The 16,190-nt window shown below is 33.3% G+C and overlaps 1 protein-coding gene and 1 long non-coding RNA gene across 7 annotated transcripts in view; both read left to right on the top strand.

The window, feature by feature from the left end:
* The window catches only part of chchd3a (coiled-coil-helix-coiled-coil-helix domain containing 3a), a 113,586-nt gene that overhangs the window by 61,586 nt on the left and 35,810 nt on the right, over nt 1–16,190 (top strand). For 2 of the 6 annotated variants that reach the window (NM_214804.2, XM_009300261.4), the window contains exon 5: nt 10,711–10,725. The exons of the other annotated variants lie outside the window; for them this stretch is intronic. In NM_214804.2, coding sequence (NP_999969.2) covers nt 10,711–10,725 — 15 coding nt within the window. The remainder of the gene's footprint in view (nt 1–10,710; nt 10,726–16,190) is intronic. 6 annotated transcript variants of the gene reach the window in all.
* Nucleotides 13,732–15,682, top strand: LOC137491534 (uncharacterized). The gene is made up of 4 exons (XR_011011499.2): nt 13,732–13,827; nt 14,510–14,575; nt 14,688–14,752; nt 14,867–15,682. It is a non-coding gene; the product is annotated as an uncharacterized lncRNA (long non-coding RNA).

Here is a 16,190-nt window from a genome sequence, read left to right as displayed (position 1 = left end):
CACTGGCTTCCCACACACCTTTTAGCTGGATGTGATCTCTGGGGGTTGAAAAATTGTCCTATAAGGACATGCATAGGCTGGCGTGTACAATGCGAATTCGGATGGTCTGAAGAGTTGAAAATTGTTCAGATGCAGTTGTATAGGGGAACTACCAACCTTTATCACACATGACGTCACACAGGTTCATCTGCGCATACTGGTTGCAAAAGACAAACTGCAAACATGTCGTGTTGTGCTGTAGGATGCCAAAATAGAAAGTCCAAAAATAAAAAACCTAAATTTTTACCGTATACCATCTATCCATTGCTTTTAAGGCCAACTGCAGACCTCTTTGGCCAAAAGCCATCAGAAGAGCTGAATGGAGTGAGGACCTAATTAAAAATGCTTGACTCTGCAGTTCTCTATGCTGAATCATACACATTACTTGCTATGCTTAATCATACACATTACTCGCTATGCTGAATCATACACATTGCTCGTTTTTGATTGCAGCAATGTGTGATTTCAGCATAAACAGTAAATATGGTTCATTAAACTGCTGACACTCAATGCTAAGAATGAAATGTCAAAATGTAAGTTCACATACAGGTGCAGTTGTTTTGCTTGTTGATGATTACCCAGACCTTGTACAGTGCCGTCTTCTTTCTTTGTCTTTGGCTTGGCAGGACCTCGGTTTTTAGCACTATAAAGTTTTAAATCTGGTAACCATGGAACATTATTTCTTGCACATGACCACACAGAACAAAATTGTAAGCATCCAAAGACTTGTAGGCCTTTAACTTCCCACTTGTAAAGACACTTGGAATTTCATTGAGTTGTGTATTTTGTGGCACTGAATGCTTGACCACTTCGTCTCATCCAATTATTCATTTGGAGGGTACTATAGCAAATGGACCTGTCAGACGAATGTTAACGTTAATTTTGCCAAATACAAGTGACAAGCTGTTATAATATGCTGAAAGCATTCTGTAAATAGTATATATAATATGTAATCAATATAACTCATCTCTATTACAACAACAAGCTCTGTACCGCATCGGATGTCACTCCCTCGCTGTAAATGCCAGAGCTCCCGGTTTTTTTATTTCTGCAGTGATGTGCGCACCTGAAATGTTTACAAATCGCTAATTCACCTATACAACACATACAGTTGAAGTCAGAATTATTAACCCTCCTGAATTATTAGCCTGTCTGTATATATTTCCCCTTATTTCTGTTTAACAGAAAGAACAATTATTTTCTGCACATTTCTGAAAACATAATAGTTTAATTACTCATTTCTAATAACTGATTTAATTTATCTTTGCCATGATAACAGTACAAAATATTTGGCTCGATATTTTTCAACATAGTATTCAACTTAATGTAACATTAAAAGGCTTAACTAGATTAATTAGGTTAATAGGCAAGTTAGGATAATTAAGCAAGTCATTGTATAACGTTGGTTTGTTCTGTAGACTATCAAATAAAAACATTGCCTAAGGAGGCTAATAATATTGACTTTAAAATTTTTTTTTAATTATTATTATTCTAGCCAAAATAAAACTAATGAGACTTTCTTCAGAAAAAAAAAAAAATATTATAGAAAATACAGCTACGTCATTTGGGAAATTCTTGAAAAAAAAAAAAAAGTACATACATTCTGCTCCTACTGAATTGCGTCTGTCACACTTAACCCCCCCTAAACCTCAATCCCACCCTTGACTGATCGATGAAGGGCTTTGGAAGGCAGCACTATTGAAAGCCAGTGACCTTGAGAGTTTAAACCTAGAGGGCAACTTATTGCTCACTATCTGCCCTGCACCATGAAGACCTCCAACTTGGAGGGAATCTTTAGCATCTAGATCATCTAGCATCTGGATCACCTTAAAAATTGGAATCTATCTTGTTCTACTTGCACCATTCGGAGCAGGATTTAAAACCAGCATCTAAACTAAAGATCTAAACTATTAATACTAAAGACCAAAGCCTGCACAGTTCCAACTATCTGGCCTTGCTTACACAAATTGCTCTTGTCAGATGCACACTGACAGTTGATCAGCATTGATTTCCCCAAAACACTTTGACAGGATATTAATCAAGGTCCTAATAACCGTCCTTCGAACTGTGCAAACCACCAGGAGTCTTTTTCCTTAAACGTACACATTTACACCTTCTCATTATCACCTTTATTCCCGCTCTTCTCAGTGCCAATTAGGTCTGAACAGGCTTGCCTTGACCTGACATTTGGCCTTTGACCTGTGCCTGCTGGACTGGTGAACTTTTGGCACATTGTGAGTTTGTTCTGGCAACTGAATTCCTGGTGATGGATGCCGGGGCCTGAGTAACTCTGACCTCGCTCAGTTTGGTTGTCGAAGGTCATGGTGAAAAAGACAGCGTTTTTAACAAAGAGCTTGATTTGTTGTCATATGTGTGGGTGGCTGCGGGCAGTGCTTACAAGCGCTTTTTTTATGCTTTGTTAAGAAGCGGACCAATGCGCAAACCTTCACGGACACAAAATCAGCTGCCTAAGGAAGAACAGGGTGATGTTTTAAAATATTTCACTGACGCAGCACATGCTTTTACCTGTTATGACGGTACATTGTTAAACTTTGCAGTGCTCGGCTAATTAAAAACAATGCCGTTCTTAATTATTCAGCTGCATCTAATTGATATTCAGCAAGAAACTCTTCCTTCTAAATGACCCGTTTAATTTGACCATGGGGTCTGCTGTTCTGATGCTGAAGTCATCATGCCTGTGCGAGAGTGAAGATTGTGTGGGAAGAGTCGGGGTTGCAATTAAAACAAAGTTTTTAGACGCATTATTTTTATTTTTTGAGTTAGTGCCGGAGGAAATGCATCCCATCTGTTGCTTTGGGTCTCGCTGAGTTCTTGCTTAGCGGATACAGAATGATAAATGTCACCAGGCATCTGTTTTTGTTGCTCATCTCACAAAAGATGCCTTTGTTGATACCGCTGATGGTGTTTTTAAAAGAAGAGTTTGGATTCTAATCAACTTAATGTCTGTCTATGGCACATTGGCTGGCTGACTCGTCCCCCTGTGTCTAGCTATTGTGTTTAGCTGGAGCACTTACGGCATTGTGCATTAAGGCATTAGATTGAAAATAATCTTTTTTTTTTTTTTTTGAGCTATCGTTTATTTATTTCATAATGAGTGTGAGTGGGCAAAGACACAGCGCAAATATTGTCTGAGGGATAGCGAAGTTTCTAACGCATGTAATGAAAAATATAATTTTTTTGACCTTTTGAAATAAAATAGTTCATTGTTATCTGAAATTGTGTAACTTTTAGAATAAACTTTATTCAAGATAAATTGCAAAAATAATTTAAAAACGTCTCTCTCTCTCTCAATTCAATTCAATTCAATAATTGCTTGATTGGCAAGACAAATGTTACAAACGTATTGCCAAAGCATTTATAAAGTTTACAAAAAAAAAAAGGACACACATTAGGCATGGGGCAATAACTGTTTTCAAGGTGTACCACGCTTTGGAAAAAGTCAAGGTGTTAAAACCACCAACTTTTTCTGTTATACTGTTCCTAAGGTGTGTGTAAGATTTTTTTTATTTATGTTTTTTTTTTTTAGGACAACACTATCTTCAGCAGAAAAGATATTCAAAGATGCCGTTTTAAATTGTAAAGAAATGTGTTTTTGAAACTAATGAAGACAGCAGAAGTCAATGATTCATTTGAATTATTTAGTTTTTTACACAGATATTTAAAATAATATGTTTTAGAGCAGTAATCAAAATACCGTAAAACTGTGATGTTTTTATCCAAGGTTATCATATCATCAGAATCTTATTCCGGCCAATGCCTAATACACATATAATTAAAAAAACAGAGTAAACACAGTCAATAGTAGTAGTAAAAAAAGAGATATATTATTAAATAATAGCCTAAATGTCATTCTGTTTTGTTTCTTATTCCATTAGTCTGGCTGAGATTTCTTTATTGTTTTTTTTTATTTTTTATTGTGCTGTATAATTGCTGTATTGTTTGCTAGTGTTTTGGTGCATGTTCTAGTTAGTATCAGGTAATAACACTGGGATAATTTTGTTAACATGTATACATGATGTACACTCTTTGGTGTGATGTTTTTACAAAAAAATAAATAAAGTAAAAAATAAAAATAAATAAGATAAAAGCCTTAATAATAAATCATATTATTCAATATATCATAGTATTATTCAATATATCATATTCATATAAATATATCAATAAAAATAATAATAATCGATCAGAATGGCCTGTACATTTAACAATCATTTTAGGATAAGACAGTAATAAAAACAATAATAATCTGTATATTTACAATGATCCATTTACAATATTATAATCTCTCTCTCTCTCTCTCTCTCTCTCTCTCTCTCTCTCTCTCTCTCTCCATCTCTCCCTCTCTTGATTTATTGGTTTATTGATTGACTTATTTTCTTCAAATAAATGCTCTTTATAATAATATCCATATTGACATTTTGAAAACATATTATTGCAAGTTTAATAAATATACCACAAATCAACATTTTTACTCAAATCTATTTATAGAAAACCCAGAAAACTGATAACAACTTAAATTGACCCAATAACCGTAAATGTTTTACATTTTGGTGATTAAGTCACACAAACTTCATCAATTTGATATCCTTTTTACTTAAATGCACAGATAGAATAAAGCTACACACAAATACATGGGAATTAGCCACTAATTAGCCAAACATAAAATTTTAATCATTTTATTTATAATAAATAAATTATTTTCTCAGTGATGGGTTGCAGCTGGAAGAGCATCCACTGCGTAAAACTTATGCTGGATAAGTTTATTCTGCCGTAGCAACCCCAGATTAATAAAGGGACTACGCTGAAAAGTAAGTAAATGAATGAATGAATAATTAAAATATCTTATATAAAGTATGCATATATATATTTTATATAAAGTATGCAATTCATGTTGAATTAGTCCTGTACAGAAAGGGTTCCAATACTTTTCAGCCAGCAACGCCCAAAATAACAATGTCAATGACTCGCGACCCCCAATATCCTCTGAGGTGGTTATAAATATTGAAACTTTGTACAAGGGATGTCCAGATCCGATCACGTGAGCGGAAATCAGGTCCAATCACATGGTTTTAGACTCGATCGGAATTGGACGTTACCTCCTGATCAGGACTTGAATATATATGTATACGCAGTGTATTCTAATTATTTTTTAACACATCTATTTATGCGGTTGCACACAGTTAGACCTCTTTCTTGACTTCACACAGAAACAGCAAAGCATGTGGCATGACATCACTTTGTTGCAGAGATGCTCTTGGTTAAATGCCGGCAAAATAGAACACGGAAGCAGCTTGAAGCGGAAAGCGCGAGTAAGTCTGCAGTCTGGAGGTATTATAAAGTTGATGACGACAACATTGTCATAGCAAACTGTAAGATGTAAACTTGGGATTGCAAGAAGTGGAAAGGAAAAGGCTACATTTAACACAACAAACCTAATAAGGCACCTTAAAAACACTTAACACAATACAATGAGTTTACCCAGGCAACCCAGCCGAAGATGAGTTTTCTTGTGCTGCAGGAGAGTCTGAAGAGGGGAGAAAAAAAAATGCCCTGTGTTTGTTAACAGAGTTGTTCAATGTTAAAATAAGGTGAATTAAATAAAACAATTTGTTTCTACGCTTTTCTTTATTCTTTTTTTATGTATGATAGAAGTATTAGATCAGGTTTCGGTTTCGGTAGATAATCAAAATGAAAAGAGTCCAGGGCAAAAAAACGTGATAGGGACATCCCTGCTTTGTACACAACGGTACACACATACCAACAGACCCAAGTTTATTCATCATTTAATATTGAAGAACGCCACTCAGAGACCATCCCTCATCTTCAGTTGTGGCCTGTATTTACTTTTTATGTACATAAATACCGTAAAGGTGTCAGAACATTTAACATGGTGCCATAAAATCAGTCTGATCTTTTTAATATAACGTAATTACCACAGAGGTCGCAAAAAAAAAAAAAAAAAAAATCGAATGGCTGATGGCTTTTTTATTGCTATATTAACTACTATTATTATACTATTACTATTAACTACTATTAACTATTACTATTAGCTACTATTACTATACTATTACTATTAACTACTAACTACTATTGGCTTTTACCATTAACTGCTATTACTGTACTATTACTATTAACTATTAACTACTATTTTTCTTCTGTAGGTTACAGATAAAATATGGTAATTGTAGTTTAATGAATTGAATTAGATTTTTAGAAATCACCAAGCAAAACCTCATAACCACCCAATTGTCCCGCGAACCCCACCGCTGTAAACTACTGCTGTATTGGATGCTGTATTTGCAAAAGCGGCGACTTTAAGGAGCTTATTTTTGCAGTATATCAATCAGAAGGAGAACAAAACAATGATCATTTCTATTTCAGCTCAATACTGTTCCAATGTGGTTTCACAATTTCTTCAAATAAAACATCTTTGTAGAACATTGTAGTTTCCTGTGAGTCTCTTTCTGTCATCCCAACACGAGAGGTGTGACTTATTTTATAATAAATCACTCTCATTGCCCCCCCCTCCCCTCCTCTTGTTCTCAATGTTTGTAGTTTCACTTTCATTTCCCGTCTTCCCATCCCACTCCCTGTTCTTCATTAGCGGAATAATAGCAGACGATCGGTCACGTGACTCAGGACCTTTTGTTAGCAGCGTAATGTGATTATATGACCTGCAGGAGACTGAATGAGTGTGATGTGATGGAAATAATCCTGACAGCCTGTGTGACCGAGTGACGGAGGGCTGCCATATGCCCTGTGAGAGGGGAAATCCCTGCGCGCACATCAGTAGCGGCGTCTCCCTGTTCTTTAATTGCTCATTGGATACGCTTTCACTGTGTTTACCTACTGGCCTGTGAATGCAGCTGCTCCGTTCTGTTTGTGTGTGTGTGGCTGAAGGTCAATAGTGGAAGCTGCATTTCTTTCCATAGAAAAATTTGGAGCCCTAATGTCTCCTTGACTGATTACCCACAATGCTTCTCGCCCACGCAAGGGCCCAGATTGGCTTGCAGTCTTGAATGTGGTTGTGTGGACTGCGTGAGCGCTGGAGAGGAACTGTGCAGAGGTCAGGTTTATTCTGCTGGAGGGTTGCTCCGCTTCTATCAAGGGCGGTGGGTGTTTTTGGAGAGCAGTTCAGTCTTCTCTGCTGCAGGTGTTGGACGCTATTTAAACTGTGATTGTGGTGCTATTAAAGTGTGTTATATGCTGCCATACACTGGCATACAGTACAGTGTACACTCCAAAAAAATGTTGATGCAAGTTTAAACTCCTTAAGTAAAAATAAGCTTAAACGACACAATTCTTAAGATTTTTTGTGAAAACATAATTGTTTTATGTTCAATCCTCTTAAATTTGTTAAGTTGCCTCACACTGTACAGTGTAAGAAATAAAGGGTTCCACACTAGGCATGGGCCGGTATAAGATGGTATCTGACGGTATGATAACCTTGGATAAGAATATCACTGTTTCACAGTTTTGTGAATATCGTTCTAAAATATATTCTTTTTAATTGTCCAGGTAAAAAACAAAAACTTTTTTTTTCCATTTTGAACACAACATATTTTATTTTGAGAAACTTTTAAATATTTTGGAATAGTAAACATGCCAGGTTAAATAACTCAAAAGAATAATTGAATTCTGCTGTCTTCATTTGTTTCAAAAACATTGACTTTTTTATAATTTAAAATGGCATCTTTGGATATCTTTTCTGCTGGAGACACTGATGTCCTAAAACAACAACAACAACAACAACAAAAAAAACGTAAATAAAAGGTTGTTCACATACATTAGGGATGGTATAGCAGAAAATTCTGACAGTTTTAAAACCTTGACTTTTCCAAACCACGGTATAAACCACGTGGTATAAACGGTTATCATCTCATGACTTGGTCACACTTACCAAAAAATTGGAAATCGAAATTGGCAAATGCTGTTATCTATAAATCACGCTTAATCCCCCAAAAATAAAATTGGAATCATCAAATATCGGTATTGGAAGGTCACACTTACCAAAAAAACGAAAAGCGCAATCAGTAAATATTGGTATCGGCAAGTCACACCAAAAAAAAAAAAAAAGAAATTAGAATCAGTAAATATCACTATTTGCAGGTCAAACTTACCAAAAAACACTGAAATTGTAATCAGTAAATATTAGTATAGGCAGGTCACACCAAAAAAAAAAAAAAAAAAAAAAAAAGAGTAATCAGTATTAGTAAATATCGGTATTTGCAGGTCAAGCTTAACAAAAAAATGAAATCAGGATTTTAAAATATTGGTATCGGCAGGTCACACTTAAGGGAATACGGAATCAGTAAATATTGATATTGGCAGGTCACACTTACCAAAAAAAGAAATCAGAATTTCCAAATATTGTTATCGGCAGGTCACGCAAAAAATGTAAATTGGAATTACTAAATATCAGTAATGGCAGGTCAAACTTAACCAAAAAACTGAAATCGGAATTTTAAAATATCGGTATTGGTGGGTCGCAATTCCTCCTTGTTGTCCCAGCTCAAATTAAGAATTGTATTAATTCAGCTCATTTTAAATAAGTAGTTTAACCAAGCAGCAGAAAAATATTGTCAATTATACACTGCCATACTGCCATAAGCCGAAAGATTGACTGTATTTTCGGTTGTTGGGCTTATGGTGACCAATGACATCCTTCAGGCCTCATAAAAGAAGCATCTCTCAGTCTATCAGCATTTAATTGACTGTCTTTTTAATTACAGAACTCGTTTTCTAATTGTTTAAAGCATATTCTTTGTAATGCAGATCGGCGGATGCATCCTTCCAGAATATTTGTATTATATTCAAAATTAAAATTAAATTAATAAAAAAAGTATTAATTAAATTAAAACATGAGTTATTCAATGCTACACAAATATAGTTCTCATTATTAGTGCTTGTTAACAAGAGACCTTTCTGTAGATTATTTGTGCATTATTTTTAGTTGTATTTTAATAAGAATTGGAAAGGTTTCCCTGGCAACTAGCTGATTATTTCAGTTTAATAAGCTCAGCGAAGTTTTAATTTATTTCATTTTGTTTTTCATAGTTTTGATGTAATCATTCCATCCCTGGTCAATACAAATGTTAAATAAGCAGCGTTTGCTAACAAAATCCCTCATATTTATGGTTTTTGACTTAAACTTAAAACCTCAACAGATGTTTCACATACGTTGTCAATCAAAAAAGTGTACTGGAACTTTTTTTAAAAGCTATTTTGACTTGATCATATATCTTTAAATCATGTAAAATGATGTATAGCAAACTCTCAGAGACTTTGTCAATGGATTTCATTTGGGTTAGCATGCAATTACAAAAAAAAACCAAATGCAAAACAACAACAACAACAACAACATTCTAATACCTCTGCAACCTCTTAACAATATAAATTTATTCATATTTTCAGTAGTGTTTGCTAACAGAAGCATCTCTATTCCTCATATTTATGATTTTTGACTTAAACACAAAATCTCAACAGTTGTTTCACATGTGGTATCATTCCAAATAAAAGTAATTTACCTTTTTTTTAAGTTATTAGACTTGATTATAGATCTATAAATCATGCAAAATCCTGTAAAACGTCTCAGAGACTTTGTCAATGTTTTGGTAGGGGGGTGCGAGCGAAGTAAAGAGCTTTGGGTTTGGTGCTCAACTGCGCATGGGTATGGTTGCGCGTTGGGTTTGGTGCGCGAACATGCACCAGGTTTCAGGCTGGACTGTACCAAAAAGCTGGGGGGAGGGGGTGGTGGAATTCTGGGAGTTTTCCGTGAGACAGAACAATATGGGAAATGGGTCTGAAATACAGGAGACTCCAGGGAAAAATTGGAGTGTTGGCAGGTATGTACTGTATGGTATCATTCAAAAATATTGTAGTTTACCTTTTTACAAACTATTAGACTTGATCATAAATCTATAAATTATGTAAAATCCTTTAGAACAAACTCATTGTCATTTGACAATTGAGAAAATGCAAAAAATAAATAAATAAATAAAATACAAACCTTCTAATACCTCTGAAACCTCTTAACAGTGCCCTGAAATCTAAATTGTTAGAGCAAGCATCTATTGCCTGCAGAAAAAAAATCTCGCTTCAATATGTATCATGCGGTGATGTTATTTTTCCCATTAGAAGACGAATAAGAATTAGCATAAATTCATGTGGGGAAAATGAAAAAGTTACATTTTCTCTGGGATTATTAACACTTCTTAGTGACCTAGAAATCAAAGCAGACTTACCTGTGGGTATATATATAATGTGTGTGTGTGTGTGTGTGTGTGTGTGTGTGTGTGTGTGTGTGTGTGTGTGTGTGTGTGTGTGTGTGTGTGTGTGTGTGTGTTCCAGAGAAGTTCTTCAGCAGCGTGGCCTTCATGAGTGCTTGAGTTCAGCTCTGATGGAGATCGCTCTGCTCTGATTAGATTTAGATTAGATCAGATTTTCAGTTTATTGTGAAGATCTCTTTCTCACCTTGTGACAGTGTTTGATAACTGTGCTGCTACTGTGTTCATGCAGTACACCAACACTGCAGTCTGTGTGTGTGCGTGTGTGTTCCAGCTTTTGAATACTGAATGTAATTATAGGAACTTCATCGTTAAATAGCTGTTCTCTCTCTTTCTCTCTCCCTTTCTTTCTGCTTCCTCACTCCAGCAGATGGAGAGAAAGGTAAGGCACAAGAGAGATTTGATTTATAAGTCCCATATCTGCCTCAACCTGCTTCCTGCTGCAGTACTGCATGCCTAAATACACTGTACTCTCTCTCTCTCTCTCTCTTTCTCTCTCTGTGTGATTTACTGCAGAGTTTTTTTTTTTTCTCGTAATTTTTTTTTCATTGATGCCATCTTTTCTTTGGCGTTCTTTGTACACCAGCTTAGAAATAATTCTTCATTGCTGTTTTAATACTCTGCTACACAATTTAAACATGCAATGGGATGCTTTTTTCCTCGCAAAATAAATTAATCATGGCTGAATGGAAATTGCTGAATCTATAACAATCAGAGCTTCTGCATGGATGTTTTGTTACATCTGCAACTACCAGCACAACATAACATAAAATGTCCTTTTGTTATAGTTATGACAGTCAACTAAAACAAAATAACTATAGTAAAAAATAGAATATGTATAAATACAAAATAAAGCTATATTAAAAATGATTGATTTATGGGAAATGAACTTGTCGGATATTAAGTATCTTATGACTACGCAAACTATTTCAATATTAGCTTTAGCTTAAAGCTTTAAAGCTTTAGCTTTTTTAATATTAGTTTGTTTGGTTGTATATTTGTTTTTGTTTTCACCTGGCATATTTATAATTTTAATCAGTTTGTAATTTGTCACCAGCCTTGACAGACTTATTATATCTACATGCATTAGATACAAAATTACTTATATATTAAATATGTATTTATTTAAATCATATTCAAATATGTAATTTATCCTTATAGTCATAATATTGTGTTCCCTGAAAATCCATTTGTAATATATATATATATATATATATATATATATATATATATATATATATATATATATATATATATATATATATATATATATATATATATATATAATATATATAATCTGTGGTAATTGAGCAACCGTCTGTATGAAAGAGAGTATGAAATACTTCAGTCCAGCATTTACATTACCAGGATGATAAAGATAAAACCACAGTGGACATTTCAGCAAGACAATGATCCAAAACACACCCAAGGAAGCTCTTAATAGGAAGTTGCTTAACTTCTGAGAGATTTTAGCTACTGTCTGGTCTTTCACTGCCTTTCGACACCTCCCTTTCTTCATGTGTTCAATACTTTTTTCCTGTGTAATTTCTTTTTTATTTTTATTTTGAGTTTCTAATAGAAAATATGTATATAACTTGCATAATCTCTTATACAGAAAGAGACCTACAGATCTTGCATATGCCTTGTATTTTCTTCCCTTTAACAACAACAACTATAAACAGTAAATCATGGGCTACATATCCTTTAGAAGATTTCCTTTAAAGAAGAATATATATATATATATATATATATATATATATATATATATATATATATATATATATATATATATATATATATATATATATATATATATATAAACACATAATATTACATTAAAATGTTACAATTCGAGAAAAATCTGGGCGTATTGGTGAAATATACTCAATTCATTTACTCCAAATTAGAAAAAAGTATCTGTGTTCTTAATGAAAAAATTTACCTCCTGTGTAATTTCATTTTATTACACATAACTTAATTTGTAAATTAAATAGATTTATTTATCTTTTAATATAAGTGTTTCGTTGGTAATCAACCAGATATATATTTGGTTACATATTGGTCAAATGTTATTTAAATAATACTATTTTTATAAACATATTTATATATAAATACTTTTTTTCTACCTTGATCTGCCAATAAGACCACTAATCAAACATACCTGTCTGTTTTTTCTCAAGAAAGCACTGAAGACCCAAAAAGCCATAAAACAAATCAAATGAGTAAACATGGCTGTCAGTGTACTGCATCTCCTCTGCGAGTGTGTTATAAATGGGTGAGGGTCATTTCCAGTAGCTGAAGGTCAACGGGGAGAGGCATGAGTGATAGGACAGAGAATCATGGATAAGACCATAAAGATTCCCTTTTCTTCCACAGCTGATGTTATCACACTACACACAGACTAAGCCTTTAACACACAGAGACGCTCCCGCATGAACCTCGTCATGAACTGATGCCCTTGGAATAATCAAAGATGTATGACTTCTCTCACAATATACCAGCAACCTGAGGCCGTAATGATTCCATGCATCCCTTCGTGCTAGAGAAGCTACTGTGCTGTTGTGTGTAAAATTATATACATTTTACTATAGACTAGTAGTTATGAGAGTGGCTGAAGAAATGTACTCAAGTTATGTTAATAGATACCCTCCAAATGTCATATTCACTCATGAACCTGACTTGCTTTCTTTCATGAAGCACAGAAGGAGATTTTTTAACAATCTTTCCCATACAATAAAAGTCAATAGTGACCAGAGGCTATTAAGCTGAAAATGATTTAAAACACCATTGAAAGCTTTGCAACACCAATCTTCTATATTCTAATTCTTCTTAAGACACACAATAGCTTTTATGTAAGGAAAAGATCAATATTTAAGTCGATTTAAATAAATAAATGAATAAAACTACACAAATTTGCTTAATTTGCATGGGTTTATCTGGTTATTTTTAAGAAACTGTGCATTTATTTAAAGTTTTTAATATGTACTGTAATTGTTGGTTCTAATGAGCATTAAAAATAAATACAATTTCTCACTGTTTATTATATAAAATGATCTCAGAATCTGTAATTACAGTAAACAAGTTACTTTTAGACTACTTTTAGTATACACTCAAAAAAATGAATTGTGGCTTTAGTTGGACCAAAAAATGTAACTAAGTTAAAATTAAACAATTTGCTTATGTTTGTGTATTAAAAATAAAAGTGTTGTGTTGGAAAAAATTAGAGAAAGTAAGTTTTCACATTTAAACAGCTCGCTTAATTAACATGAATGAAAGGGAGTTGTGTTGCTTCTGCAGTACTGCATTTTGGTCAATAGGTGGAGTAATATCTGCACATGCGCAGTTTCAAAACAACACAGGAAGTAAAAAGATTCAAACCACAACGATCACTCTCAGCTCGGCGCCATATTATGGGAATCAAAAGATGAAGATTACAGTACAAATTGAGAACGTGCACAAAGCTTTCCCCAATGTGGACACACAGGTGAGATTTTTTTTTTACTTTTTAAGTATTTATACTGAGGCTGTGACAACGTTTGAATCATAAATGTACTCTCTTGTAATACTATGTTGTGTTTGTGTATAGTATTGCTATGAAATTGCCATGTTCCCTGTGTCTTTTCCACATTATAGACAGATAAATGTATAGTTTGTTTTGCATTCCTGTGAAATTTTATACTTGGTATATATTAACTCCCCCAAAATAAAGTTGCAAACGTTGGTAGTAAGGAATAGTCATGTTAGAATAGTCTAAGCTTTTCACTCATCATAGCACACGTGCTGCTGATAATGTGACAATAAAAGTGATTTGATTTTTTATTTGATTTGATAGTCTTTATTTTAAATGAGTGTCAAGCAGTTTGTCGAGTTTGAATGCCAGTTTTGATAACTTACATAATAACAATTAAAATGTGGTGTTGGCACATTGTTATTTATTATCTAATTGTATTATTCAAGCCTGTTAACTTAAAAAAAAAAAAATCAGCAAAAAAGCATATGTGACACTTAAATAGGATGACATCTAGCATGATAACATATTTATGTAAGCTTATTTGTTTGGTCATCTAACACATTTAAAGTTTTTAAGTTTAGTAGTTTGCTATTTATATAATTATATTTTATTATTTTAAATCTTTTCTCACTCACATCTATTTTCTCCCTCACAGGTTTACAGCTCAACCTCTAAAGTCCCATATCTGGCAGAGGAGACTGTGGATCATACAGTTACTACAGTATGCCTTTAGATGCCTATACACACATTAAAATGATGTACAGTAAACATTACTAGTAATTTTAACTACAAATTATTTAGTAAATAATCAATTTTCATTTCATGTCATTTAGAACATCACCAGTGGAAAAAAAAGGTGTGAATGCATCCTCAAAGCCCCTAAGTGAGGGAGTACATGGTAAGCTATTTTATTTTATTTTTTTAAACATTTTGTATTTTCCTCTTAAACCAATTCCTCCTTTCACCTTTGATCTTTTGGTAAATGTTTTATTCTCTTACCTGACTTTTTTAGGATGCTGGGCATGATGAAGCGCAAACCTTGATGTGCAACACCACCTTATGAATCTACAGTAGTTACATTAACATTTAGCGGACTCTTTTGTCTAAAGTGACTTACAATTGAGGACACATTCAGCAAATCAACAAGAAGAGGCAATACACCAAAGATGTGCTAATTACACAAAAAATTGTAAGAATTAAGAATGCTTCTACATGTGGTTTGTCAAGCCCACACACCTGTGTGAAGCAGACTTCATGCACAATGTTTTGTTTTTTGTTTTTTAGATATAGGGACTGGTTGTAAGAAAGTGTCTGGTGCAAATGTACATAAATGGTGCAAGTGTCAGAGAGATGAATGTGTGTAGCTATTGCATGTTCTGTGATGGTTGGTCTAATTTATGGTGTAGTGCTGATCATGTTACTTTGCTTTAAAATGTTAATCTTTCTTTGAACAACATGAAGTGTTATCTGCTTTTTCAGTGTAAAGAAGGTACAGTATAGTTTACAAAGAAGACTTAATTTTTCTAAGTATATTTTTGATAAATCATTTGAAGGCAGAATATTATTTTTGAATGTTTTTGTAATATATGAAAAGTATTATTTTGAAAAGTGTATTTTATGATGTTTTTGTAAGCATATTTTTAAAATAATTTATTGTTTTCAATTTATTTCATAATTGTATTACTATTATTTTAATAGTATTAATATTTTAACGTATTGTAATAAGTGAAGATACAGATAAAGACAGTATTTGGATTTTGATAATCATTTTATTGCTGGAAAATGTGTAAAACTGTAAAAATGCTATTGAATAAACTCAATGAAACGGAAACTGTTTTTTTATTTGGTTAAACATAACAATATCAATTTTAGAATAATTGAACTTAAATAACTACATTGATTAAAGCTAAATTATAAATGTTATGTTGATTGAACTAAACAACATTACATTACCTTTATGTAACTAACTTAAGTTCACTAAAATTAATATTCTTTCTTAAAGGTAACTTAACTCTGTTACGTGGAACCAGTGGACAAAAAAAAGTTAATTAACGCCAACATATCATTTTTTTGAGTGTACTTTGTTACTTACAACTTAGATATATGACAAAGAACAGCACTGACATTCTTCTAATCTCTTTTTGGAAGTCTATCAAATGATTATGAAAGCTTTGAATGTAACAAATGATTAATATCGACAACAATTATGCTGTTGCTATGTAATTTTCAAGGATTCACAGCACATTTGCCATTTTTATATGGGAAAAATAGTGTGGATGTTCTTATAAACATTTCTTTTCCGCGTCTGTCAATTTACTTTTGAATTTAGCAAACAA

This window comes from Danio rerio, chromosome 4, assembly GCF_049306965.1.
Source record: "Danio rerio strain Tuebingen ecotype United States chromosome 4, GRCz12tu, whole genome shotgun sequence".
Classification (NCBI taxonomy): domain Eukaryota; kingdom Metazoa; phylum Chordata; class Actinopteri; order Cypriniformes; family Danionidae; genus Danio; species Danio rerio.
The sequence above is the reverse complement of the archived record's forward strand: the minus strand, read 5'-3'. Positions and strand labels throughout refer to the sequence as shown.